General features: G+C 54.6%; 1 protein-coding gene across 2 annotated transcripts; it reads left to right on the top strand.

The window, feature by feature from the left end:
• The first annotated feature begins 1,043 nt into the window (after positions 1-1,043).
• VANGL2 (VANGL planar cell polarity protein 2) lies at positions 1,044-26,743 on the top strand. 2 transcript variants are annotated; one of them, XM_072946271.1, is made up of 8 exons: positions 1,044-1,343; positions 15,280-15,540; positions 15,684-15,804; positions 17,663-18,270; positions 19,068-19,204; positions 19,718-19,853; positions 22,087-22,318; positions 23,116-26,743. In XM_072946271.1, exons 2-8 carry the CDS (start codon positions 15,470-15,472, stop codon positions 23,374-23,376), a joined length of 1,566 nt encoding a protein of 521 aa, XP_072802372.1. In that variant the 5' UTR covers positions 1,044-1,343; positions 15,280-15,469; the 3' UTR covers positions 23,377-26,743. The 2 variants fall into 2 exon arrangements, with proteins under 2 accessions (XP_072802372.1, XP_072802373.1); XM_072946272.1 differs by lacking the exon at positions 1,044-1,343 and adding an exon at positions 1,709-1,727.
• Positions 26,744-27,814: the final 1,071 nt, after the last annotated feature.

The raw sequence follows: 27,814 nt of genomic DNA, 5'->3' as shown, positions 1-27,814 counted from the left end.
CCACTCACTCCAAGGGGAGTATGTACTTCTCACAAGCCCAGACTTTTATAGTGGGGGTCAGTCTTGGTGAATTCAAGCTACTGCCCCACTTCATGAACCTCAACTGGTTTCTTGGCGTACTCTAGGAAGGCAGACATGCTGATTACGTCGGATGCTTGTGATACCCTGCAATCCCTGTGTAGTACCATCAACTCCAAGGTATCTGTAACCCCTGGGGCCCAGAGCCCGGCCGGCTGGGGTTAGGCCAATGCATTTTTACACTTGGAGGTTTCCTGGGAGAAGGGCCTCTCTCCCCCGCCATCCAAACTCCCTGGCGCCCTCATAGTCTCCCCTCCCCCACTCCCCCAGGGCAGGGTTCCCTTTGTAATTAATCCCAGCGCTCAAACCAGAGGGGAGGAAAAAAGTGTTAATGAAGGAGCGTCCCAGACTGACTGGGCGGTCGCCGCTCGCAGCTAGAACACCGAGTAATTAAATTATTTTTGGAAGCGTGGTGGGGGGATATGGTGGTGACGGTGTCAGGGAAATCCCCGTATGCATGGGAAGAAGGGAGCGTTTCTTGCCACTAATTAAAATCAGGAATAACTCTTCTCGAAACCCTAGAGGGGAAAAAATCAATCTATCCACGTCCCAGATTTCATTGGATTCCGCCTAGGCGGGTCTGTGGCCCTAACAAACTGAATACGGCCGTCCCCGGGGGTCTGGGGGCTCGGTCTCCCGCAGGCGGGTGGAGGAAAACAGCCCCAGGAGGGACTGCGGGCTGGTCCCAGGCCAGGAATCGAGGCATCCCCCTGACCGCCATTCGGGGAGGGGGTCGCAGCCCCGCTGGCGATTCCCAGGATCCTGGAGGGCCGCCGGGCATCTGGAGGCGAAAGGCTGGGGGGGCGTCGGCTGGGGGAAGAGCGGGGCCGCAGACAATGGACGCGGCGGCGGGAGTGGCGGCAGCTGTGGGAACAGCCGGGAGGCGGCACCCGGGAGCGCGCGCTCCCCCGCCCTCTGCACCCCCTCGGCTCTCTCCCCTCCCCCTCCCCTCCCCCTCCCCCCTTCTCCGCCGGCTCCCGATCTGATTCCTGATCCCTGATTCCTTGATCCTTGGTCCCGCCATGGGAGCCTGAGCGCCCCTCATTCCCCCCCTGGCCCCCTGCCCCCGGGGCCCTGAGGGGGAAGAGGCAGCGGTCTGGGACGGAGAGGGGGTGACCAGACTCAGGACCCCCCTCTACACCTCCCATCGTCCGTGCTGCCCGTCCGGGAGCGCGGAGTTCCAAGCGACCCGGAGCGCTGCGGATACAAAGGCGCCGGGCCGAGCCGGGCGCCGGCCGAGCCCACCCGGCAGTTCGCAGCGGCGGGTGAGTGCCGGGCCGCGGGGGCGCGGGCAAAGTTTGCAGAAAAAGAAAAAAAAGAAAAAAAGAAACAGAAAGGGGGGACAATCTTGCAGGGGGCCAGGGGGTGCCCGGCGCCCGAGTATGCGGGGTGGCTTATGGGGGAAGGGGGCGCAGGGCAACCCCCTTCCGGTCGGTGCCCCCATTGCACCTCGGAGTGCCCCCCAACTTTGGGGAGAGGAAGGGGCGCGTGGGGAGGGGGCGGAGCCCAGGCCTGGAGAGCCAGGGACTTTCCTGGGCCCGGGGCTCGGGCGGGGGCCTTAATGTTCCCAGGGGAGCCGGTTGAAGCCGGAGACTGGGAGTGTGCATTGAAGGTGGGGGGAGAGGCAGTGGAAGGATCGGAGTCTGGAGGTATTGGAAGGCGAGGGTGTTTAGGGGTGCATACAAGCCTCAGGAGTGTGAGGGGGGACAAGGGCAGGTATGCGTTCAGGGTGTGATGTGGAGTCCGGGGAGCCGCCCGAGGAGAGTAGAGGGGGTGTGTGTGCAGCTCGAAGATGGGGCTGGAGGCCAGAGACCCGGGCACTGTGTTTCGGGGCCCAGAGAACAGGCACCGGGCTCCCTTTCCCCACTCATATTTATGCTTTTGAGGGACTATGGGCTCTGCATTAGTGAATTTTAAAGGCTTGGAGGCACATCAGTGTGCGTGATTCTTTGTTTTTGTGTGTGTGTGTGTGTATATGTGCGCCTTGACGAGCTACGTGTTCCTGCAGGTGGGCCCCTGGGTTTGGAGACGTAGGTGTTTTCTGTGCCTTGAGTGTGTATGCAGCCAAGGAGCAGCTGACCATGCATCTGCGGTGTGTTTGGATATGTATTTATGTGTATGCTCTGGGGAAGGGGTGTTTGTCTATGTGTGTGATCTGGGGAGGGGTTTATTGGAAAGAAATATGCAGGTACTGGGAAAGGTGAGTATGGAAGAGCAGAATGGGGCATACCTGAATAGCTGTGTGTGTGTGTGTGTGTGTGTGCATCTCTGTACTGGGAAGGGGTGTGAGTGAATGTGTTCTCTTGTGTAACCTGTGTTGATAGGTAAGTACCAGCGTGTGCCTTAGGTGGTGGGTGTATTTCTGAGTGTGTGTTAGGGGGTACTACCATTTGCCTCTGCAGGCAGATTTTCCTGGCAGAGAGCCCCAAAGAAGGGCTGTCTGGAGCATTCTGAGGCTTCTCAGATGGCCCTGCCCTGGTCTGAGGGCAGTGCCTTACGTACCTGAGACTTGTGGGTGGGAATGAGTGGACCGTCTTACAAGGTGTCTGTTTTGGGAGGTGGGCTTTTCTAGACAAGGATGTGTATTGCGGGAAAGAGAGAACGGGGTTCGGTTGTAGTCCTAGAGGAATCTGGGGGATTGGAAGAGTCAGGGAGAAGAATAAGAGGACATCCACCCCCCTGTCATAGATTGGGTTCTAGTGCTTGGAGAGGCTACATTCTTGGCTTCCCATCCTGAGTTCAGCCCCCTCAGGCCACAGTTCTCTTATAAAGCCATCTTGGAGTCTGCGGCTTCAGAGCCCACCAACTCTGCCCTGCCTTTTGGAGCCTACAGTCCCTGAGGAGTCTAGGGATTTGGGTATGGTTTGGAGGCAGGAGGGAGGAGCTGGCTGGAGGAGTGAGACCTGGTACAGAACATTCTGGGTTCTCTGACCCATGAGAAGGTAGCCTGGGAGCTCTGGGGAGGGCAGCAGGGGTGATTCTTCAGTACTTTCTGCAAGCGTATCTGTGTAGTTTATCCCACAGTTTCCCTTTTTCCTGATGAGAAACAAGACTGGGATGGAGCTGTGGTCTGGGGCAGGGTATGAGGGTGAGGAATAGGGGCTGAGCTTACAAAGAGGGCAGATGTCCCTGTGCTGGGGACAGGGCAGGCGCCCACTGAAGGCTGTACTGTCATCGTAGTACGGAAGTGGGTGTATCTGTCCTCAGAGAAGCAGCACCTGCATGTTCTCTCCCCCACCCCTCCCTCCCTCCCTCCCTCCCTCCTCTCTCTCTCTCTGTCTGTCTCTTCTTTTCTCCTTTGGGATGAAGGGGGAAGGGGCTGGCCATCTTTGGGTTGTATGCCTTGTTTGCCCATCTCACTCTCAGCCATTTTCCTCCTCCTGTCGGAGGTTGGGTCGAAGCACCCAGTTTTAGGAGCTGAGGCTGTGAATGCATGGGGTCTCTGAGAAATTCCCTAATGGGAGTCCCTAAATGTGAAATCAGAATGTACTCTCTAAGCCCTCAGGGCTCCCCCACCTTTCCTAGGCCCTCAGGATAAGAATTGTAGGAGTTAGAAAATGTTGGGGCTTGGGGTGGGGCAGAGAAGGAAAAGACTGGATAAAAAAAAATGCATGATTCCCCTGAACCTAACACCTGTCTGGTGGGTAGGGCTCCCAGGGCAAGCGAGGCACCTGCATCCGGGACGGTGTGCTCTGGCCTTGTGCGGTACCTTGTTTACGCCTGTCCCCTCACTCCATGCATGATGTATTATACTGGTGGGGGCCGCGCTCTTCCAAGGAGGATGACTTGTGGTCAGACACTAGAAAAGGCCGCTCCTGAAAGTACTTCAGACTGGAATTGGTGGCCACGTTGGCCCCTCCTTCTCCTCTGTCTTGCTCCTGTCCCCTAATTCTCCCAGGGCCAGCCTCTCTGATGTGCCCCCTCTGCTCCTTCTGCTCCTCTGAGGTCTGAGGAAGGACAGACTTTTATCTGCTTACTTGGTTTCCAAGAGGTCCTTCCCGTTAAAGGGGTGCGAACTTGGCTTACAGAAGCTTCAAGGGGAACAGGGAAGGGCTCTGGGACCCCCCATCCCCTCTGAGTTTGAGGGTCTCTAGTCTTCTTTACTGTTCCTCCCTGAGCTGCTCCCCACACTGTGAGGCCAAAGGGAAGAGTCCAACAGAGTCGGCTGGAATTTGTACTTAAGAGTGTGACATTGGGCAAGTTCTTAAAAGCCAGCCTCTTAGATGTCTTAAGACACCATCCTCTTATCCCAGATTGGGCCTTCCTCCAGGAACCCCAGGAACCCCAGGTTCCCCCGCTCCCCTGCTCCCAGTGGCCTCTTTCCCTGGGTCTCAGCTTTCTCTTCAGTTCTGGTTTTGCCACTTCCTAGTTCTGAGACCTCAGATAGGCCAGATAGCGTTTTGAAGCCTCATCTGTAAAATGGAGTTAATAATAGGCCCTACTTCTAGGTTTATGAGGATTATATGAAGTAATATATAGAGAGCACCTCACACAGTGCCTGGCGCATGGGAAGCCCTCAGTAAACGTTAGCTGGAAGGGTTTGGGTTTCTGATTGATGATTGTTAAGGGGCAAGTTCTGGGTTGGGGAGGAGAGCTGGGCTTTGGTTCTGCGCTCCTTCTGGCAGACCGTGTTGGGCACTGCCTGCTGTCTGCCAGGTGCTGTGTACAGCACAGGGGGTGGACGGATGAATAAGAAGAGTTTTCGCAGGGGAGACGTGCATAAACAGGTTGCTTCACTGTAACCCTGTGAGTACTATATAGAGGTGTGTTCAGGAGGCCGCCGGAGCACAGAGCAAGAATGCTTGGTCCCGGCATGGGTGTCAGGGAATGTACCTGGAGGAGAGGTGCCCTTAGCTGGATGTTTTTTAACTGAGATGAAATTCATGTAACATAAAATTAACCGTATTAAAATGACCAGTGGCACTTAATTTGCCTGCAGTGTTGTGCAACCACCCCCACTATCTAACAACACTTTCATCGTCACAAAAGGAAACCTGTACCCATTCCCTACCTCCCAGCCCCTGGCAGCCACCAATCTGTAGTGTGTCCCTATGAATTTACCTTTTCTGGATATTTCATATAAATGGAATTATGCGACGTGTGACCTTTTGTGTCTGGCTTCTCTCACTTAGCATAATCTTTTCAAGGTTCATCCATGTTGTAGCATCAGAACTCCACTCCTTTTCATGGCTGAATCATATTCCACCACATGGATGGGCCATAGCTGGGTGTAGAGGATGAACTGGGCAGGCAGGGAGAGGACTGAGGAGGGTGCTGTGGGTAGAGGCTGAGCATGAGGGACAAGGAACAGGGGTGTTTGTGAACCACATGCAACTCGGTATTACTGGATCTTGAAGAATTAACTGGGGATTTGGCCTCAGCTTCCCTGCCTATAAAAGGAAGTCCTTTGTAGTTGGTGGGGATGGAAGTATTAGAGAAAGAAGAGGCTGGGATGTTACCCTTCCCAGGGTCTGGGTGGGGGATGAGACTTAAAAACTTGCTCCTTCCTCCTCTTTCCTGGGCAGCTCCCTCCTGAATACACCTACTTTTGTCTGTGTGGGTACCCATCTTCCTGTTTTACTAAGCATCAACTTCCCGTCTCTCTGAATTGACCTGAGATTTCTCTCACGCTCTCCAGGTGGGTAGCCTTGTTCATGGGGAGATGTTGGTAGCAGAGGTGAAGAGGGGGCCTGGGAGTAAATCCTGCTCACACCCGTTCCCCAGCAGCTGTCCCCGTTTTATCCTGCCTCTTGCTGATCTGACTTGGGCAACCTTCTTTCGCCTACTCTCTTGTGATCTGGAGAAAAATAAGGTGGGTCAGGAAGAATTTCCCCCTCCTTTTCTCCACCTTGCATGGAACAGAGTAGGAGGCAGAGGCCTGGTATGGTGGAGCCCTTTGGAAATTAGGTGTTGCTGTGTTTGTCTGATGCCCCTGGCGAGGCTGGTAATTACAGACATGATAGCTGGGAACGGGATTGGGAGAAGTGGGCTTAGAGTCAGCAGAGCTGAGGATATCCTGGTAATCAGGGTGGGGCAGTGAGAGGGGAGAGTGGGAAGAAGCTGGGGGCTAGAGTGGGCCGGAGGCTTGGGGCCCCCTTCTCCTACCACTCCACACACAGCTGGGCCTGGGGTCTGCAGGAGCCTGGGAGGTGATTAGAGCCCAGGCCCTGCCCCACTGTAAATGTGGAAGGAGGGAGGGGAAGAGAGGCTGGGGGAATCCAGGAGCCCCTGAGGAAACAGACAGAGTGGGTGAGAGGTTTTGGCTGCTCTCTCAGATGTGGGTGTGGTCTAAGAGAGGGGCCATCATTTGGGACCTGGGGCCAACACTATAGCCAAAGTGTTGGTTCCGTCTTATTCTGAGTGGGGTCTTGCTTCTCACAGTGAGGCTATATGATCAGGGAGTAAAAGGGATTGGCTGGGCACCCTCCATAGGAGAAAGAGGTGGGAACTAACATTTTATCGAGCATCTATTATGTATCTGACTCTGTGATAGACATTATTTTGTTGAAAACTCAACTTTCTAAAGTTGGCACCATTATCCCCATTTTGCAGCTAAGAAAACTGAGGTTTAGAGAAGGTGAGTGACTCATCCAAGGTTATATAGCTCCTAAGAGTCTGGGCCAGGTCTATCTGGTGTCGTTGCTCTTCTGTTTCTCAAAGTGCTCTATCCACTTTTCTCTGCTCTCGTTTCATTTAGTTCAGGTTTTGCTCCTTATTGCCTTTAATCTTGAATAATTACCCTGTTTCCTGAAAAGCAGACCTGAGTCCAGATGTCAGCCTGAGCAGCAGAGAAGTCTACCCCCGAGGGAAGGGGTCAGTCTGCAGGGGGAATGGGGTCTCCCAGGGGGAGCACCCCATTGTCACAGCCTGGGGCAGGCCTGCCACCTGGGCAGAACCTCCCTGGGACCTGACCTCTTCCTCTCTGCTGGGTTACTTCACGCGTGGGGGCTCCTGACACCGTAACCCATGGAGTCTTGTTTGTGATTGGAAGGGACCTGCCCTCATTGTCTGTAGAATTTTCCAGCAACCCCCTAACAACATGCCTCAGACCCCAGAGTTTTTCACCAGAGGGTTCCTGGCTCCCCCAGTCTGGTTGGAAGAGACAGTGTGCGTTTTTGTGTGGGTCTGAGGAGAGGGGCTCTGACTTTTCAGGGAGGGTGGGGGCTGCCCAGGAACAGGTGCTGAGCCCGAGGTGTGAATGCAGTAACTTAAAAAACAACCGAGTGTGAACAGAAGCACTCATTTTGTCACCTGCTTTCCTCCAGGAGCGGGGTGGCAGATGTAAGGGCTGGGGGATGTTGAGGCTCCTTAGAAAGAGTGAAAACCTCAGGTGGTGGGTTTGTCAAGATGCTGGAGGTTGGTTGGCACTTGGGCCTGTCGGCTGGCTCAGTTTCCCTATGTAAGAACTGGATGATTTACTAGATCTGAGGCTCTGGACTGAAGCAGGAGAAGGTTTTCAGAATGGGAGACCCTGGCCTGCCACCCGCACCCCTAGTTAGATCCTCAGGCCCACCTATGCTTTCCTGACACAAACCGGCCTTGGTCGCCAGTGTCCCCACGTCACAGCTCTCCCCATCCACGTGCAAACCTGAGCTTGGCCGGCTCCCCTGCCGGCTGCTTTCTACTTGCTTCTGTTCCAAGGTGGGGGCCGGGTGAGCAGGCTTTGAAAGTCTCTTGGCGTCAGGGATCGTTGAGGCCTCCCTAGGCTGTGAGGAGGCCGAGGCATTTTTGTTTTCCATGAGGGCGGGAGTGTGGAGCGCACAGGAAGTTGGCCTGGGGGTCAGCACAGCTTGTCTACCTTCTCTTGTCACTGTGCTGTTTTCCTTCTTGGCTCTTCCACAGCTTGCCAGGTGGGCAGGTAGGGGCCAGTCCTCTGCCCCAGCTGAGGGAGGGAGACGCTCAGACCCTGGTGGGTGGGAATTGCAGGGCCTGCTCATTGGTGAGAATGGAACAGAGCATCCAGGCATCTAGAAGCCCTGGTTACCTTCTCACCAGCTTAGCATCCTGTCTCCCCTCTGGCCTCCACCTGGGACAGATGCCAGAGAGATTACTCACTCCTTCTACCGCACACTCCTTCCTCCCGCCCAGTGTTCCCTTCCAGACTGACTGGGAATGGGTCTGGGGGAGGCAGGGAGTGAGGCTTTACGGGGTTTGTGCACGAGCGAGCGTATGCTTGTATGTGTGCGGTGTGTTGGGGGCAGGGGCTTTCTGAGAGCTGGGGTGGTGGGGGCGGGGTGCCAGAGAGAAGGCAGAGCAGGTCTCTACAGAACCTGCCTGGCCGGGGTGGGTGGAGCTGGGTGGGGCAGGCAGGAGCCATTCCAGGTTTCAGAGGGGGAATATGAGTGTGGGTGTACACGTGTGTGTGTCTGTGTGTAAGTGTCTGTGGATTTGAGGGTACTCAGCCTGCCCCCCTGCTTTAGATAGAGGGAAATTAAGGAAGTAGTGGAGAGGGGCTTGGCTCTGGCGTCCCCAGCTCCTTTTCAGTTAGAATGCAAGCTCAGGTATCCTGGCCAGGAGCCCAGTCCGTGGGCCCTCCCCTGCACTGCTCCTTGCACTGGGGTCTGGTGCTGAGCAGTTGCTCTGGAAGCTTAGACTGGCTGGGTGACCCAGGTCCGGCCCCTCCACTGCTACTCAGCCCAGTGAGGAGAGGGGTTCTGCCCCCTGCCCTGGGGCCCTAAGGATGGGTGAGCTCATGTCTGGGGCTGTCCTGGGAGAGTGCCTGGTTAGCAGGGCGGGGGCGTACGTGGTGCCAGCTTTTGGACTCCTGGGTCGGACTCTTTCCTACCACTCAGTCCACTGAGATCCAGCCATTCTCCCTGGCCTGCTGGACAGCACTGTCATCCAAGGACACTTTCAGCTTACAGGAATGGGGGTGGGGGCACAAGGTCCATCTCAGCTTTGGTCTAGGGCCTCTTTTTGTGGTAGGGAGGACCCAGCGTGGACATCCTGGGGTGATGGGGGGCTTGTCCGTGGTGCAAGCGGGATGGGAATGATGGAGGAACGTCAAGCCCCTCAGTCAGGAGTGGTGCAGGAGTGAGGGCAGACACCACCCTTTATGGGCAGAGGGGCTCTTTGGTTTCAGCTGTCTTAGCTTAGGCCTTCCTTGTCTCTGACCCTTTGTCACTGGTGGGAAGAGAGGTGGGGCAGGAGTCAGTGAATTCTCTCCTATCCTGGCCTTCTTATAGTCTTGGCTCTTCCAAGAACTGGAGTCTAGAGGAACTCGGTCTCACTCTGAGAAGAACATGTCTCAGAGTCATGGTGTTAGCGAGGTCTAACAACCGAGGCTTTCTGATGTCGGCTATTCGGATATCGTACCATGAGCTAGCCGCTTTCTTTCTCTGGGCCCTACTTTTTTATCTCTAAAACCTGGGTTTGCATCTCCAAGGCCTCTTCCAGCTCAGCGCTGGAACGTGCTGAGAGTTGGGTGGGTCAATCTGCTGTCTTCTCTGTGGGAGAGACTGGGGTGTGGGGAGTGATGTGGGCTCAGTCAGAGGTACTGGCACCCTCTCCTCCGTGGGAGCATGTTAGGTACTGCATTCTCCCCCAACCCCCGACACCTTCTGCCTCCACCAGCGTCTGACCGAGTGGCCTGGATTGAGCACACCTATGAAACTGGCAAAGAGGAAAAACCAAGTGTCTTTAGAGGGATAGTTAGTTGTGACTTTGAATCTGCCTTGCCTCCCACTAGCTGATGACTTGGCAAGGTGCGCTGTCTCTCTGGAGAGACATCTAGCTCCTTGGATACTGGGCTGGGAGATGGGACTCCTGGTGCCACCCAGGAGGGTGGGCATCCAGCACTTGGGGTGGAACTTACAGTGATATCCTTGGACATTGGGGCTGTGGTGGGGGAAGTTTCAGGAGCCACGAGGCTGGGGGCCCATATGTCCATACCTCCTGTGGGCTATAATGGAAAGGGGGGGCAGGGCACATGCAGTAACACCCAGGCTCTTGTGTAGGAATCAGAGACCTTTTTAAAAAATAAAGTATAGTTGATTTACAGTATTGTGTTAGTTTCAGGTGTACACATAGTGATTCAGTACTTTTTGAATTATAGGAATCAGAGACCTTTAATGGGCAAGCGTCCACAGACTTCTCTGAAGGAGGGGTCTGAAGAGGTGATTATGCCTGTTTCCCTGTGTCCAGGCAGGACCACCCTTACCTCATCCTGGCCTGAGGAGAGGAAGGCCATTTGTTTAAAAAATGGTCCTATCAGAGTACTGCCCCTGTCGGAGAAAAACTTTTGGCTTCCTGTCCTCTTTCTCATCCTCTTCCCGCCTCCAGCTGGCGCACTGCCCTTTCATGTAATTGTAAACCAACATCAGGGCCTGGGATCACTGGTGTGTTTGCTTATTAGAAGGTGAAATGACGCGTCCCCATCACAGACCTGCCGGGACTGTGGTCTGGAAGGCGTCACAGCTTTCTGGCACGAATCACATTTTGTGGAAGTGATTACTCAGGTTTGTATATGTTTAGTATCAATAAAGAAACTGCACAGTTTAAAAAAAAAAAGAACGACTGAGCAGGGGAACTTCTTTGAAGGGGAGAATGCAGTCTGATGGAAGCGTCTTCTGCTGCACCTCTGATCCGGAGCGCCCAGCCCTGCCCTCCGTAGGGACGAGAGCAGCAGGCACCCTTTTTTGGTGCTTGTTTGTTTCTGCCTCCTCCCCACTTCTTCTCTGGCCCAGTCGCCCTACTCCCACAGTGCTTTCCCCCAGCCCTGTCCATGGCCTCCTCTTTGCTCTGCCTCCTTTCCGCACTCCAGGCCTGAAGGAGCAGGGACTGGGTGGTAGGGTGGCCCCTGGCTAGAGCAGCAGGAGAAGGAGGTGGTGACCACAGCCGCCTGCTGTCCAGTCATCGGTCCTCAGCGTGTACCTTGCCTGGGGGTGCCCGCGTCTACACCCAAGGCCTTATCCACCTGAGCTGCCCCTGCAAGTGCGGCAGTGGGGAAGGATCTAGTCTTGGTCTGCCTTTTGGTCAGTACCAACCTCTCCCCTCCAGGCCTCCCACCCACAGCCCAGGACCTTGCTCCCTCTGCCTGTTGCCAGGTTCTGAGTGTATTTTTTCCAGAGGCCTCCGATTGTTTCCTGAAGAAACCTGATCCCAGAGCTCATACAAAAGCTGGGGCCGCCAGAGGAGAAACCCCATTCTCTACCCCTCTGTCCCTACCCCCCCAATCTCTATAACCTCTCTCGCTTGGGATGCTGGGTATGGGTTCCAGGACCTGGCTGCCATCACCTAGGCAACAGGGGGCTTTGGTTGCCATGGTGATCAATGTGGGAGAAGCTGGGCAGCAGGGACAAAAGCCCCCCCACTCACTCCCCCCAATCCCCTTAGGATGATACTGAGACACATTCCATTAATTTTATTTCTGAAAGGCTTTGGAGGGGAGAAGGGTCTCCTTTTTGTGACAGGCTCTCTCTTCCCTCCCTCTCTCCTCTCTGGCCTCTTTTTAACCCCAGATAATCCATGGTTGGTTTGAACAGGGGACTGAGCGAGTGTGCTTATGTGTCTTGGGCGGGGTGGGGGCAAGGTGAAAAACACTGGGACACATTCCCTTTTACAGCCTCCCACCCCCCACACCAGAGCCCTCCCTTCCCTGCACCAGTCCGGACTTCCCTCCCCATCCCGGCTTGCCTCCCACATTTCCACTTGTTGATCTCATGCAGTGATCCCCTCCCCCACTCTCCTCCCTGGGAACGCTGCCCACCCGGGAGACCCTCCAAACCCCCATTCCTGAGACTGATTAAACAAGGGGAACTTCTGCCCTTGCCTCTGCTCACCTCCCATCCCTCCCCACGGTGCTTGGATTAGTTCCCTGGGGTTTGAGGGGGCAGCAGGCAAGGGGTTCAGAAAGTGGGTTCATTTTTGGCCCCTCTGTTTGATAGGGGAGGGAGGAGCTTGTTTTGGTGTTTTCTGGGCACCTTGAGTTGGGCTGGTAGGGGTGGGAGAAGCAGGCCAGGCAAGCAGGGTTTATGTTGGTTCTTTAGTAAGTGGCTGGGAGGAAGGCAGCGAGCTCTAGGCTGGAGAGGCTCAGAACAAAGGATTGGGAGGGGACTGGCACCCTTGCCTGGTTTGAAATTTATTTGTAGGGGCAACACAATGGCATCAGCTTCCCTTGGGTGTGTTTGAAGTGGTGGTTCTGGTCAGTGGAGAGAGAGAGAGAGAGAGAGTGTGTGTGTGTGTGTATGTGTGTGTGTGTGACTTTAGTCGTACAAAGCAGCAGATTTATTTATACCACCTCTTTCCCAAGTCTCGGAGGAAGTGTCTGGGGGTTGGAGGATGAGTGATCCTAGAGCCAGAGTGTATTAATTGCTTAACTTATTACTAGCTGAACAGTTTATAAAAGTACTTCTTTTACCCCCAGGATCCTCACAGCAACCCTGTGAAGTGTGTATCATTTCTCCTATTTCACCAATGAGCCTACCAGGCTGCAAAACACAGAGACGTTAAGTAACTTGTGCATGATCCCACAGCTTGCTAATGGGAGAACTAGGTTTTGAGCTCAGATCCTCCGGTGCAAATCCCAGGGTCTTTTTGCTGTTGGCTCTGGCAGACATGAGAATCCAGGTTGAGGAGACGGAGAGTCTGGGCTCTGGTGTCTCTGTCTAGACTCCAGTCCACAGCAGTCCTTTCCCTCTTTACGCCTCCACCCCCTCACTCTGTGACCCACTTATTCCCTTTGAACCTCCTGGTGAAATTCAGGTTTTAGGAGGAGGACTAGGAAGAATAGGCTGAACCACAGCAAGAGAGATGCAGGTGATGTGTCTGAACTACATTGCGGGCTAGACCAGAAGAATGGGTTCTTGAGAGACGGGGCAGAGGAGCCCAGTGTGCAATTTGCAGGCAGTGACGAACAGGGTTTGTTTGTGGCAAAGGTGGGGTTTAGGGTTAGGTTAAGGTATTAGGTCTCTGTTCCCTAAGTGTGTCTCTATCAGACACTTGGCCTTGACGTAAGGATGTGGACAAATATCACTAAGCCGTGGAGGGCCTCCGGATAACTCTGTTAGGCGGATAATTTAATGGGTGCAGCATTGATTTCATCTCCCTACCATCTCCCTACCATCGCTGCAGTTTCCCGTGAGAGTCAGAGAGGCATATTCATTTACTAGGTGGGTATCGGTTACTTGCTGTGCGCCCACTGGAGGGTGCTGGATACAAATACGTATCAATCATGGTTCTCGTTCTCAAGTTACTGGTGGCTCAGTTTAGTTGGAGAAAAGTTAACAACTCCATAAAGCAAACTCATTTTAGTTCTCAATGTAATTGACCTGGTTGGTTTTATTTCTGCCTGGAAATGCTCTAATTCTTGGCTGTGCGAGACCCCACTCTTCTGGCCTCTGTACTCCTCGGGCCTCGCCTTCTCAGCCCCTCTGCTTGCTCCCTTTCCTCGGACATGATTACATACTGGGGTTCTCAGGGACCTCTTATTTAACCTTCTCCCTGGGTGATCCTGGCCGTTCCCTTGACCTTGCACGCCGTCCAGATCTCTAGCTCAGTCTCTTTTCTGAATCCGGCTCCTCTGACACCCAGCTGACTGTTTGACTGCCTGTCTCACAGCCGTGAACTCAGCACGCTGGAAACCTAACTCACCAGCTTCCTCCGTAGTCTTCCCCCTGCTGATGCCACTACCACCTCTTCTCTTGCTCAGGCCAGAGACCTTGACACTCCCCTCCCCTTCAGCCAGTCCCCATTAGGGCCTGTGGGTCCTACCACCAATGTATGTCTCAACCGTGACTATTTCGTGCCACTTCTGCAGCTCCAACTCACGACTGCAGTCTCCTCTTTCCTGTCTCTATTTCTGCTCCCCCCTCCCTTTCCAATTCATGTCTGCATAGCAGGCTTCCATTGCTCTTAGAATAAAATCCAAGCTCTTCCCTCACCTTGCGTTGCCCTCTCCCGTCCCAGGGGTGATTCTCTGCTCTGCTTTCCCCTCCCCTTTGCCTGCTTAACCCCTGCTCTCCCTCTGGTTTGGCTGGCCTTTCCCCAGACTTTTCAGAACCCCTCAGCTTAAAGTAGCCCCGCCCCCCAGACTTGTCTGTCAGGCTCCCCTCCTTGTTCTCCTTTCATCACTGATGTAGTCTGTCCTTTATCCTTACCTGTTTACTTGTTTAGCGCACACTTGCCCCCCTGGACTGTAAACTCGGGGTCTGTTCAGCACGTGTACCCAGGGCCTAGCAGGGCACTTAGTTCCTAGAAGGGGCCAAAGAAAGACCTGATGATTCAGTGAGTGAAGACAGGAGATAACCGCTCAGTGCATGGTGATGATGATTGAGGGGTGGGCGTCAGGGTCAGAGGGGAAGATGTAACACAGGGTGCTGGGGTGGGTGGGGGATTTTGTGAGGGGATGGGGGCTGGGCTCTGAGGAACGAGCAGGGTTTGGGTGAGGGTTAGGGAGGAAGGGAGGAGAGGTCTTGCTCCTCTGCAGAATTAGAGGGTGAAAGTACAGAAGAAAGATGCTGCCTCTCAGCCCATAAATAGCCAGATAAGCTCCTGACCTTGCCTAGTTCAGGAGGTTACGTTTTTGGAGAATGGTTTCTACTTGCCTTCTCCTCCTGCCCCCGCCCCCACCCAATGTTATCTGTAATTTCCCTCCCTAACGCCTGCCGCACGTGCACACACGCACACAGCCTCAAGGGGAGCAGCCAGCTTGACCTGGCAATAACTATGCGTGTGTTTGACGTAGATACTGGGAGACCGTGCCAAGAGGAGCAGTCACAGGCAGCCCCTTGTGGGCACACTCAGAAGTTGTGAGTGGGAGGAAAATGAGTGGCGGGAAAGCAGAGGCCTGGGGTAGCCTCTGGATGGAAGCCACTGCTTTCTGCTAAGGTTTCCACTGTTCTAGCCAGTTGGCCTGGCCAGAACCTGCCCTCTCCAAGTCTTAGTTTCCCAGCTGAGAATGAGAAAGCATTGTCTGGTTCTTCCCTGCAGGGAGTCCAGGGTTGGGTCATTCTGGATGGCCTTTGCTGGCCGTTCTTTCCCCACTCCTGAGCCCTTGGCACATAGTCTGGGGGTGCTCTTTCTAGGAGGCAGGGCAGGAGGAACTGGGCCCAATAGACAGAGCAGGAACCTGGGTGGAATGTTCTCAGGCGGTGGCGAGGCTCACCAGAGCTTCCTGCGCTGCCTTTTGGGGCTGGCCTTCCTCTGTGCCCTGAGCCCACAGGGCGCCCCAGCTGCCCCTAACCAGCTGCTTCCTCTCCTCAGGAGCGCTGCTTGATTTTCTCTGAGACAAGCCCACCCGTCCAGCAAAATAGAGTCCCTCAGGGTGACGGTTGATTTCCTGAAGGTGCCTCTTGGCCTGAAGAAGCCGGTGCTGAAGGAGGTGGCAGTGGGCCCCCCCAAAAGGCCCCAGCCTGTGGCCCTGGAGCGCTACAAGGCGCGGCGTTCAGACGCCATGGACACCGAGTCCCAGTACTCTGGCTATTCCTACAAATCGGGCCACTCCCGCAGCTCCCGCAAGCACAGGTGGGTGTGTGTGGGGGTGACACAAGCGGTGGGGGCAGGGTGGGGGCATACACAGCGCTGTTGGGCTGGGGACGGCTGGTGAGGAACCCGGGTCCTCCCCTTGACCTCTGGGGGCCTGCTTCCTTGGCTTCCTGCTGCTGCAGGGACCGCCGGGACCGACACCGCTCTAAGAGCCGAGACGGGAGCCGTGGGGACAAGTCAGTGACCATCCAGGCTCCAGGGGAGCCCCTGCTGGACAACGAGTCCACGCGAGGGGATGAGCGGGTGAGTGTTGAGGGGATGAGGTCTGGGCCAGGTGTTTCCAGACTGCCCGTTGGGAAAGCTGGAGGCCCATCGGAGAAGGGAGGGTCTCTTCAGACAGAGGCCAGATCAGGGAGGGCAACTTGTGTCTCAAAGTAGGACCCTGTTTCAGTAGAATTCAGGGAATTTCAGCTGAGATCCCTTTGGAAGCAGCAGCCTCTTCTTTCCTTATCTCTGGAGAGGTGAAGTGGCCTGAGCTGTGTCAGGGAAATTGCCTGGGCTCGTGCCAGCCAGTTAGACAGCCTGGGAATCTAGAGTTGGGGGGCCATGGTGGGTGGGGCGTGGCAGCCTTAAGTTTTCCTTGAACCTACAGGCATGGGCTTTCCTGAGCCCTCTGGTGTAGGCCTGTGGAATAGCAACACTTGGTCTTAGAGGAGGTGCAGGAGGAGTAGATGGAGAAAAGGGAGGGAGGAGAAGTGAGGCTGGGAGGTGGAGGGGGTCCCTGGAAGAGAGTTCTCCAGGACAGGGTGAGCATGTTGCTCCTGCTCTAACCTCTCTGGCCTACTGTACGCACCTGGTAGAGCGGTCCGGAGGCAGAATACAGTGCTGGACTAGAACAGAGGCAGGATTTGAGATGACCCTGAGGTTGCTCATGTCTTGTTCCTCCTGTTCTTTCTTCCTGGGAGCATCTTAGGGACCTGGAGACTTCATAAGACTTCCCTGTGACACACTGGGCATTCCTGGGTCTTGGGAGCTGATCAGTACCTGAAGGAAACGTTCTTTCTCCCTCTTTCCCAATCTTGTCTTCTCCCGGGGACCTGGCCTCTTGAATTCTCGAAGTGACCCTGAGACATGGTCAGCTCATCTGTTGCTGGGGAAGAGTGACCAGGCCCTTGATGCTTGGAGAGCATAGGCAGTGTGGCTGGGGTCACACTAGGGTTCCCTGAGCTGAAAGCAGGCAGCACCTCCACTTTCCATCTTCAGGTCAGACTCTTCTCCTGTCCTCAGAAAGGAGATTCCTCCACCCTTGGTCGCTGACCATGCTAAGCTGTCTCCTACCCTCCCCATCCTGCATTTCAGTCCTGTAGCCTGAATCCCCAGGCTGTCAGAATGTGATTCCGTGTCCACAGGTTGTCCTTGAGTTAAGCCTGTGGGCACTGATGGCCACTGGTGATCTTGGGGCTCCTCAGTAGGGTGGTGTTCAGCCTCTGTAGAGAAACAGCTTGAGTGGACCACACTCAGAAGGGCACCTGGGGACCTCAGCCTGTCCACGCACTTGCCTCCAGGAACAGGCAGCCTCTGTGGGCATTCAGGTGGCCCAGTAGAGTCGGCCCCTGAGTCTGCACTGTGTCTCGCTTGCCCTGCACTAGTCACTTGCCTTCCTCATCCCTTCCTCCCAGCACCCTCTTGTCACCACGCTGCTTTTGTCAGGTCACTCCCTAACCAGAAACCTTGGGTGGCTCTCGATACCTGGGAAATAGATGCCTGTTGCGTAGCCTGGCCTTGCAGGTGGCCGCTCAAGCTTGCCTGCTTTGCCTGGCCAGTCTGACCTCCGATCCCAGTCACTGGCTGAGCAGCTCCCTGACGACTGTCTTATACCCTCTGCTCTGAGGGTGCACCTGCAGTTTTTTCCTATCTCACTGATGGCGTGAAGCTCCCCGAGGGCCCAGGTCTCAGATGTCCCATCCCTGTGGGGGCCAGGCTTAGGCACTCAGTGGAGCTTGGTAAATACATCGATGGCTGCATATTTGTTGTTTACCCTCTTTTCTCCCTTCTCGTGCTTTCTTTCTGTCCTCTTTCCTCTTACCTTTTCTCCTGTGTTCCTCCCTCCTCCTCCTCTCCTCTCCTCTCCCCATCGTTGTTGCGGCCCCTCCTGCTGTAGGACGACAACTGGGGGGAGACGACCACAGTAGTAACAGGCACCTCGGAGCACAGCATCTCCCATGATGACCTCACACGCATCGCCAAGGACATGGAGGACAGTGTCCCGCTGGACTGCTCCCGGCACCTGGGTGTGGCAGCGGGGGCCACGCTGGCCCTGCTGTCTTTCCTCACGCCCCTGGCTTTCCTGCTGCTGCCCCCACTGCTGTGGCGGGAGGAGCTGGAGCCGTGCGGGACGGCCTGCGAGGGCCTTTTCATCTCTGTGGCCTTCAAGCTGCTCATCCTGCTGCTGGGCAGCTGGGCCCTATTCTTCCGCCGGCCCAAGGCCTCGCTGCCCCGTGTCTTCGTGCTGCGCGCCCTGCTCATGGTGCTCGTCTTCCTGCTTGTCGTCTCCTACTGGCTCTTCTACGGCGTGCGCATCCTGGACGCCCGGGAGCGTAGCTACCAGGGCGTGGTGCAGTTTGCCGTGTCACTGGTGGACGCCCTGCTCTTCGTGCACTACCTGGCCGTGGTCCTGCTGGAGCTGCGCCAGCTGCAGCCTCAGTTCACACTCAAGGTGGTGCGCTCCACCGACGGGGCCAGCCGCTTCTACAACGTGGGCCATCTCAGGTATGGGCGCGTGGGAGCAGGTGGACGGGCGTGGGGAGGAGGCCGGGGGACTGTCGGGCAGGAAGGTGTGATAATGGGGCTGGAGGGGGTGGGTAAGAGGGCTGTGTGGGAAGGAGTTGTGTACTCTGCACGTTGTAGGTTTTCAACAGCGTTTGCTGCCTGACGGAGGGGTCATACTCAGAGTCCTGGAGCAGCCTGGGGCGAAAGTTACAAGTTGGGAGTGAACAGATGAACAGACAGTTAAAGATTGGGGATCTTAGAGAGGGATGGACCAAAGAGGAGAACAGTGTGGGGCGTCAACAGGGCCTTTTTGGAATCACTTTTCCTGCTCTTTCTTGAAGGCACAGCCTCTTGGGGGCACTCAGTGAGTGGTCACTGAGATGAGCTGGCCAGAGGAGGGACCCCCCCAGAGGAAAAGATAATGAAGAGAGCTCTTTAGCCTCTCTAAGCTTGTGGGCAGGATATTCCCCAGGGCATCCAGAGTTTCAGTAGCACCTCTTGGTCCTGTGGGGAATCTTGGGGGGAATGCTGGAGGGGAGGACCCTTGGCTGGGGACCCTTGCCCAATGCCCTTTCTCCCCTGGGCTTCAGTGTGGCAGGGAAGGACTAGCAGGCCCAGCCCTGGGGAAGGCTTGGGAGCCTGGTAAGTAGACCTCAGGCACTGAGCCAGGCTTCTTGGAAGCAGCTTGTCCCTGTCCTGTGTCCTTTCCTGCCCTGCCAACCTGCCCTGATGTGTCCTTTCCCCCCGCGCCCCTTGTCTGTCCCTTCTCCCTCCCCCTCCTGCCATCTCCCCCACAGCATCCAGCGCGTGGCAGTGTGGATCCTGGAGAAGTATTACCATGACTTCCCTGTCTACAACCCTGCCCTCCTCAACCTGCCCAAGTCCGTCCTGGCCAAGAAAGTGTCTGGCTTCAAGGTGTATTCCCTCGGAGAGGGTGAGCGGCCCTGCTCCTCCGCCTCCTGCTGGCTTCCCAGGCAGGACTCCCAAGTTCCTGCTCCCATTTCTCATTCACCCTTCTCCCTTGCTTTCTCCTCTCCCTAGCCCATGTCCCAGTCCCTTCTGTTCTGTCATTTCCCTTGACTCCAGGTGGCTGGTCTTGGCTCTGCTGATTCTACTTGCTGTCCCTTTATGCTATGGTGTGTCCCCTTAATCTGGCTCCTCTGCGTCCGCTCATCAGCCCTGATCCTAAGCCCGCGCTCTCTGAGCTCCAGAACCTCCTGCGCTGGGGAGGAACGTGTGCAGGACTCCTGCCCTCCAATCATCTCCGGGCTGCTTCCCTGTGGGCCTCTCCCAGACGCGGCCAGGAGGGCTGGGGTTGGGAGGTACTGCTGGTGGGTGGACACGGCTTCCTCTGGACGGGTCAGGTTGCTGGCTCCAGACTTCGTGGAGTGGGAATCAAGGCCACGCTCCAAAGTGACCATCCCCTGTGTCTCCTGCTCCTGTGCAGAAAACAGCACCAACAACTCCACGGGCCAGTCCCGGGCTGTGATCGCGGCGGCGGCCCGGAGGCGGGACAACAGCCACAATGAGTACTACTACGAGGAGGCCGAGCACGAGCGGAGGGTGCGCAAGCGGAGGGCCAGGTGGGTCCCTGGGGGAGGAGGGGGCGCGGGGGGCTGCTGGGTGCGGATAGGCTGGGGAGAGGAAGACCGCCCGGCTTCTGCAACTGCCGAACTCTACAAACCACGGTGATGCGGGTGGGGTGTGTGCCTCCGTTCTCTGTTGCTGCCTTGACCGGTCAGCAGGAACTCAGTGCTGCAAAACAGCCCACATTTATGGGTCCACAGTCCCAAGGGTCAGGTGCATGTGAGTTGGACCCTCCACGCAGGTCTCACGGACTGAGATCAAGATAATTCTCATCTGAGCCTGGGTCCGCTTCCAAGCTCACTGGTTATTAGCAGAATTGGTTCCCAGTCACCTGGACCCATAAATAGTTCACTGTTTCCTTGCGGGCAGCAGGAACAGGTCTCTCTCTGACATCTGCCACCAGCCAGAGAAAACTGCTTTCAAAGGGCTCATGTGATGAGATCAGGCCTGCCAGGATAATCTCCTTATTTTAAATTCAACTGACTTGGCACTTTCATTACATCGGCAAAACATACTGAGATGATGATGATGATGATGATGATGATGATGATTTTTACTGCGACAAGATTATTGAATAACCAGGGGACGGGGATCTGGTGGAGGTGGAGGGGGGCGTTTGAATTCTGCCTACACAGTGGGGTGGGGACCATCAAAGGACGTGAGCCTCCCCTGCAGCAGCAGGGACTGACGCTACCCTGGGCCTCCTTCCAGTAGATCTTGTGGGCTTGCTCGGCAGATGGTACATTTTTACCTGCAAAAAGTGAGGTTCTAGTGCTCACATCTCGGTGAATTCTTAAACACTGCCCTCACTCCTCCCTTTTTCATGTTCACATTGTTATGTGAACCTAGTGATGCCTGAAGAATCTTTCTTGGTCTTGCTACTGCCAGGGCCCACCTTGGTCTGTCAGGATCTCCACGGGAGGAGGAGCAGAGGGTTTCAGGACTCTGCTCTTCCTCCCACATGAGCTCCAGGCTTCCAGGGAGGAAGGTAGCTCTTACCCTGTCCTTACATGGGGATGATGTCCCTGCAGTAGATCGAAGATCAGCAGCCCCATTTCTGTAACATTCCAGCAAGTTTCCAGTTGTCTCAGAGAAGGCCCCGGGAAAGGAAACCAGAGGTGTTCCCTGCCTCCTCTCCCCTCTGCCCTGACTAAGGTCTTTGGATCTCCTGTGCTGCCACCACTGTTTTGGTTCACAGGGGACCCTTTCCTTCTCCATTACTTTGGTTGTAACCTGGAGAAAACGTCTTCCCTTAGTTCACCTGAGACAAAAGAATCTTTCCAAAAGGAACTTTACTGAGACACTCAGGGGAAGCAAAAGAATAAATAGAGACACGGTGAACTCACACACATCCACACATTATCTTAGCCCAGAATCCCCCTTAGCTACTTTGAGTCCCCCGGTTCTGGGTGTCCGGGTACTCCTGTGGGTTTGTGTGCCTCTATGCTTTTAATGTAAATTGGCTTCTTTTTCCTGCTTCCCCCTCACACTGTGTTTTTGAGGTTCCCCCTTGTCTGTAATATCTGGTTCATTGCATCTTGTCGCCACACAGTATTCGGAGAATGCTCCCATCCTAACCAATATTTAGATTATAGTCATCTTCCTAATATTTTCCATTTTGATAGATAAGTAGTACCTTTTTAGCATTTTTATTCTTTGTCTAATTAGTATCCAGTGACTAGTCCATCTGTTTGTCAGCCTTTCAGGTCTCTTATGAATTGTTTGTTCACTGCAGGGCCCATTTTCTGTACTGTTTACCTTTTCTTTCCTGATGTGTAGCACAGTTTTTGCATTGCCTTGGCCCGCCCCAGGTGCTGATTAAGGCTGCCCAGGCTGTCATGGTTGAGTAGACATCTGTCATCTCGTCGTAGTTGTATCTAGTACTCACTGAAGTGCAATCTGAGGGTCTTAATTAAGAAGGCTTTTTGTAGGGTTGGGTCCATAGTTGTCTGTCTGGGTTTGACACTAAATTGTCCTGTTTGGGTCCCTGGGCGGAGCTCACTGAGCTCTCCTATCTCTGGATGGGGGAAAACCCTTCCCCTCCCCCCAGCCACACACATGCGCACTCTCACGCGCACACAAAGCTCCCAAAGCCCAGTTCTTGGCTCCAGTTGTGTGTGTGGCTTCAGGGAGCGCACAGAGGCCTGGCCTCACTCAGGCTGCTGGAGGATTGAAGCTGGGGGTAAGATGAGAGGTGGACATCTGGTCCACACCCCTCATGTCCCCCAGGCTTGTGGTGGCAGTGGAGGAGGCCTTCACTCACATTAAGCGGCTGCAGGAAGAGGAGCAGAAGAACCCCAGGGAGGTGATGGACCCCCGGGAGGCCGCCCAGGCCATCTTCGCATCCATGGCGCGTGCCATGCAGAAGTACCTTCGGACCACCAAGCAGCAGCCTTACCACACCATGGAGAGCATCCTGCAGCACCTGGAGTTCTGCATCACGCACGACATGACGCCCAAGGTAGGCGGGCTCTGCTCCCGGCATCCTTCCTCCTCCCCAGTTCTGGCCCTTCCTTTTCACCTCCTTCTCCCTTATTCTCTCACTTCTTGCCTTATCCTCCACCCCTCTCTCATCTCCACCTCCTTGTCGTCTCTTCTCTCATCCCTGCCCCCTCCACTCCATCTCTGCATGGAGTAAAGTTCTTAGGTAGTGAGGAGAAGAGGGAGTTTCAGCACTGTTTCGGGAATGGCTGAGACCTATTGCTCGTCTCTGCGGGGCCTCTGGAACTTCCCAATCCAAAGTCCCACCTTTCCCCCTCACCTCCACCAGGTGTTCTTTGCTCTGTGCTCTTTTTGAGCCATTCCCACCCTTCAGCAATACGGCCAGCTCCCCAGAATTGCCTTCCCTGAGCCATCCTTGGGGATCAGGTGACTAAAGATGTGGCACTTTAACTGTGACACCTTTAGCTTTCTTCGAGTGTAGACTCACATGAGCAGCAGGGAGAGGAAGGATGAGTGGGGACTTGCCCGGGTCACAGCATGGTGCTGGGGAGGAGCAGAGGGTGAGGGGTCGGGAGACCTGAGTCCCAGGCTCGACCCTGAAGAGCCACATCATCTCTGTGGGCTCCCGCTCCCTCATTTATAAAACAAGGGTTTGAAGCAGATGATCTTGGGCCCCTTCCTCCTCTAACATTCCAAGACCGTATGCAGACAGTGCACCTGGGGACATCTTGGTCATCCTTGGAATCTGTACCCTGGAGGTGGAGGACGGCAGGTGGGTGGAAGAGCTTCCTGCAAAGTCCCTTCTCCCCTCCTCAGGCCTTCTTGGAGCGGTACCTGGCGGCTGGGCCCACCATCCAGTACCACAAGGAACGCTGGCTGGCCAAACAGTGGACATTGGTGAGCGAGGAGCCGGTGACCAACGGGCTCAAGGATGGCATCGTTTTCCTCTTGAAACGCCATGACTTCAGCCTGGTAGTCAGCACCAAGAAGGTCCCGTTCTTCAAACTCTCTGAGGAATTTGTGGATCCTAAGTCGCACAAGTTTGTCATGAGGCTGCAGTCTGAGACCTCGGTGTGACTGTGCACCAGCGGGGGAGTGGGAGACCCGGGGGCTCCTGAGGGCGGTGCTGGGGGCTTGGCTCTCTGCCCTGCCGTGTTCCTGCCGCCTTCATCCTCTTGCTCTGGTTTTTTTTTTTTTTACTTGAATTAACTCCCCTCACACCCAACCTGTCTCCTCCCCCTTCCTTATTTACCCCACATGAACCTGGAGAGCCATCCTGCTGTCAGCGGTACCTGGGACGTTCCCTCCCGCGTATCTCACCCCCTCACTTTTGTATCGCTCCAGGCACTGCAGGAATCAGTGCCTCTTGCCCTCTCCTTTCCCCCGGGGACCGTCTCTTCTCCAAGGGCACAGGGCCCACCTGAGCCCCACTCTCGAACCCAGGTTCTTGCAGCAGTTCTCTCCAGGGCCCCCCAAAAGGGTTTCTCTGGGAACACAGACTGACTCCAGAGAGCACGGTGCCAAACTCCTCTTGGGCAGTGCTGCCCACGGCCTCCAGGCAGCAGGTGGACCTGCTCCTCCTGCCCGCCCACCCCACCCGCGGCAAACCTGGAGTTCATGGGCACAGATCCTTGTGCATCCTCCCACACATCCCCAGAGGGCTTCCCTGCCAGGTCATTCACTTCTATCTGTTAGAGCCTCTCTCCTCCATCCACACATATTCAGAGCAAGGGAGGATCCCATCCTGTACCCTGAAATCTCCACCTTCTGTTTCTGAGTTGTGTGGTCATGTGTGGTCAGAGGCAAACAGGCGGGACCCCTCTGTGGCCACTTTTCCTGGGCTCTGGGGGACAGTACCTTCCATCCAATGGGTCTTTCCTAGGCAGCCTCTGAGGTCAGGGTGGGAGAGACCCCGTGAACATCACTGACCCCCACCCTCTGAACCTGCCTGCACCTTTGTTTCTGGCGTGGTCGGGCGGGTCTCCCTGTTCCCAGGGAAGAACGACACGTAGACTCCTGTGCGGAATTAGTGGCTTGCAGACCCTGGCCCCCGCCGGTGGTCTTAGATGAACGTTTTTCTTTCCTTCACCAGCCCCCCCCCCCAGTCCTGCTGTCTCTTCTCTCAGCTCCAGAGACCTGTTGCCTCATCTCTTCTTGGTGGGGGGGCCAGCAGCTCCTCCTCACCCCCTGCCTTAAGTCCACTTCTTTGCCTCAGGGGTCTCTTCCTTGGCCGGCCAGGGTCCCCCTTCCCCTCCCTGCCTGGTTTTCTGGGCTCTGGTCTCCCTCTGTGTTGGGGTGAGGGACCGAGATTGCTGCCTTTGATGGGTACTCAGCCCCTCATCCCTTTTAGCTCCCATAGTCTTTGCGCCCAGTCTGAATTCTTGAGACCTTTGGTTTCATTTTGAGGAAAATTCGCTGGCCTTCTAATACTTAATTTCAATGTAACTCTGAGCCTTTAAATCAAACACCTTTGAATTCTGTAGTTTTGGCCAAGGGAGATAGAACTAAGAAGTACCTGAATACCTCCATCCGGAACCCATGTGGGGGAACATTCTGGTGGCTGGAGCAGCCCCCTGGGCCAGTCCTCAAAGTAACTCACAGTGCCCCTGACAGGCCCGTCTTTCCCCTGGAAAACTCACTGGTCTGGCCTTGCAGCATGCACCCTGGGGTAGGATCCGCATTGACCTCTTACCAGGGAGGCTTCCCCTCGGTGTAGTGGCAGACCTGGGCCTTATGGAGCCTGGTGATTGCTTCTCCTGTTGTCCTTTCTGAAAAAGCACATCTGTCCACACACCACTTACGGAGAAGGGCTCTTCAGCCAGTACTTGCTGTGTCCGCACCCGGGTGGGTCAGGGGGCTGACTTAGGCAGGGCCTCGAGGTCAGCTGTGGGCTGGGGCTGTGGGTTTTGGGATAGGCCTGAGTGAAACATGTCCTGTCCTGGGGTTCCGGAGAAGGTATTTTTTCTTCTCTTCAAGGCCTGGTTTCAGAGGAGTCCCTTCTGGGTCACATTTCTAAATACCTCACTATCCTGGAAAATGGGGCCTGGATGGTGATTGGGGTCACTGCCTTTGTGGGCAAGAGTGGAATGTGGGATGTGTTTGAGGAACGAGTTGGGGTGGGAAAGGGAAAGTATTTGGGATCATGGTTGCTGCCCTGGGTTAGGGGCGGGGGAGTGTTTATTTTAAGAACCTGCCATGTTTTTAATCACTGTGATTTTTTCATTCCTTTTTCCTAAAACAAAAAGAAATTTTTCCCCCCTCCTCTCTCTCGAAGCACTAAGGGCTGTGACTGAGAATAGTTGTGTTTGGTCCTTTGCGTCAGAACTGTGGTATCTTCGTCTTCTTTGATTATTGTTATTATTATTTTTTTAAATGTCAGGATGAATTGTCAAGTGTACGGCTGTGTTTGTCTTGTGCGTCTCCTAAATGGGAAGTTGTCTTCATGCTGTGAACCGCTGTGGGGCGCGCAGCTGCCTCAGTCCCTCTGAGCAGTGTCCCCCACCCGCCTGTCCCATCACAGGCTGGATTTTCTCATCCTTCCCTGGTGGGGTGTGCCCACTCGCTCCCACCCCCACCGCACACACCACCAGCAGGGATGCTGTGCCTGGGGCTCAACAGTGCTCTTTTCTGTGACCACGTGGCACCCTGGCTCACCCCCGCCACACCTCCCAGGCCTTCCCTTTCATCGCCTCAGAAGGCTCGTCCTCCTTCCCTCCGTACCAGGACACGGTGCCTCAGTGCTCCACCTACCTCGCCACTCTGCCGCTGTCCCCACTGGTCCTTTCTCTTCAGCTGCTCTCCATGTTCTTTGTTTCTCTTCTTGTTGATTTCCCTTCAGTCTCTCCTTTTCCTCCCCATCCCCTCCATGTCAGCCCCCGCCTCTTCACCTACCCATCCCTGCCTCAGTCCTGTTCCAAACTCGACACAATACCTGTGAGGAGACATTGGGATCCCTTCTCATCTGAAACATCTGTTTTCCAGTTTGTGCTTCTTTCCTCTGTTGGGCCCGGATGAGCTCCCTTGCCCCTCCATGGTGTCTGTCAGTCTGTCTGTCTTCTCTTTCGTCTGCCCTCCACACGGGGCAGCATCTGCTGATGGATTCGGTCCTGGTGTATGATTGTTGTGATTTGTTCTTCCGTGCGTGAAAGGAAGGGGACTTTTTGAGTTCCTTCCAAGTGAGATTGGAAATGTAGAATTTTCCATTGTTGGATCTAGATTTTTTTTTCCCTTTTTTGGGTTACAGAGCTGAGACCTTGTGCATGCATGTAGAAAATTGTAAAATGTAAATTCTTTTTTTTAATATATAAAAAGCTTGTTTTTACAGTTGGCAGTGGATCTAAACATTATGGCAATTTTAGGGATTTTTTTTTCTTAAACATAGAAACTAAAACTGTACAAATTTTTTTTTTATATAAAATAAAAACATTTGACTTTTGTGGGGGCATTCTGTTGTTTTTTTGTTTTTTCTTTCTTCCTTCCTTCCTTCCTTTCTTTCTTTCTTCCTTTCTTCCTTTTTTTTTTTTTTTTTTTAAAGGAGTAAAAGAGCCAAAGCGGGTCAGGAGAGAGTATCTGCTTCTTGTTGGGGAGTGGGTGGGCCAGGAGGGGGCAGCGTGAGCTCATCACTGCTCCACTGTCTTCAGGATGAATGAAAAAGGAGGTAGTAAGTTGCTTTTTCTGAACCCTGATTCAGAGAAGAGAGACATGTGGGAACTTAAGGACTCAGTCATTCCTTGGGGTGGCTGTCAGGATAAAGGGGAAGGAAAGATTCCTTTCTGGATAGATCCATAGGAATTTCAGAGGCTAGTTGATGATTTCAGACAATAGTGACAGCTTATCACGTTTTATTAGGGAAAATTCTTGAGGTGTATCTCGTGTTTCTAAAGATCTTATTTCAACCATTATCTCTCTAATCTTTCAGATACTGCACAAAAGAATATTCGAGCAATTTATTTATTTAAGTCACTTATTGAAAATGGAAACGTTTAGTTGGCATTGGCACGGCGCTTGGAATCAAGCACCGGAATCATCAGCGAGAGATCAGGGCCCTTCCTACAGCTCCACCCAGACACGCAAGCTTCTCTGTGATGTGGGGCAAAATGCTTAGCACGTAGACCTCTATCTAAGGTTAAAAACAAACGAACAAGCAAACATAAACTTCCCTGTGTGAAGTTAACCCACTTTATGTGGCCCTCTTCTCCCCTGCCCCATACTTTGCCAGGCTCTGAGGATGCAGAGACGTGAGTCTTGTCCTGGTTCTGGGGGAAGATCCAGTCACCAGGGAGGAGACAGACCAAGCCACCTACTGCAAGACTGTGTGGCGTGTTCACAGGCAGAGCGCAGATTAGCCCCGGCTGGATTCCAAGGAGCTCAGGGAGCCTTCCTTCAAGAAATTGAAGCAGTTTGCTTAAGAATCAAGAGGGGGTAACACAGTCTCCTTGAAGGGAGAGACTTTATTCTGTTCACCTAAGTATTCCTAGCACCTATACCAGTTCCTCAGATATAGTTGGTGCTCCGT

This window comes from Vicugna pacos, chromosome 21 (genome assembly GCF_048564905.1).
Source record: "Vicugna pacos chromosome 21, VicPac4, whole genome shotgun sequence".
Lineage (NCBI taxonomy): Eukaryota > Metazoa > Chordata > Mammalia > Artiodactyla > Camelidae > Vicugna > Vicugna pacos.
This window is presented reverse-complemented; position numbering and strand designations above follow the sequence as displayed.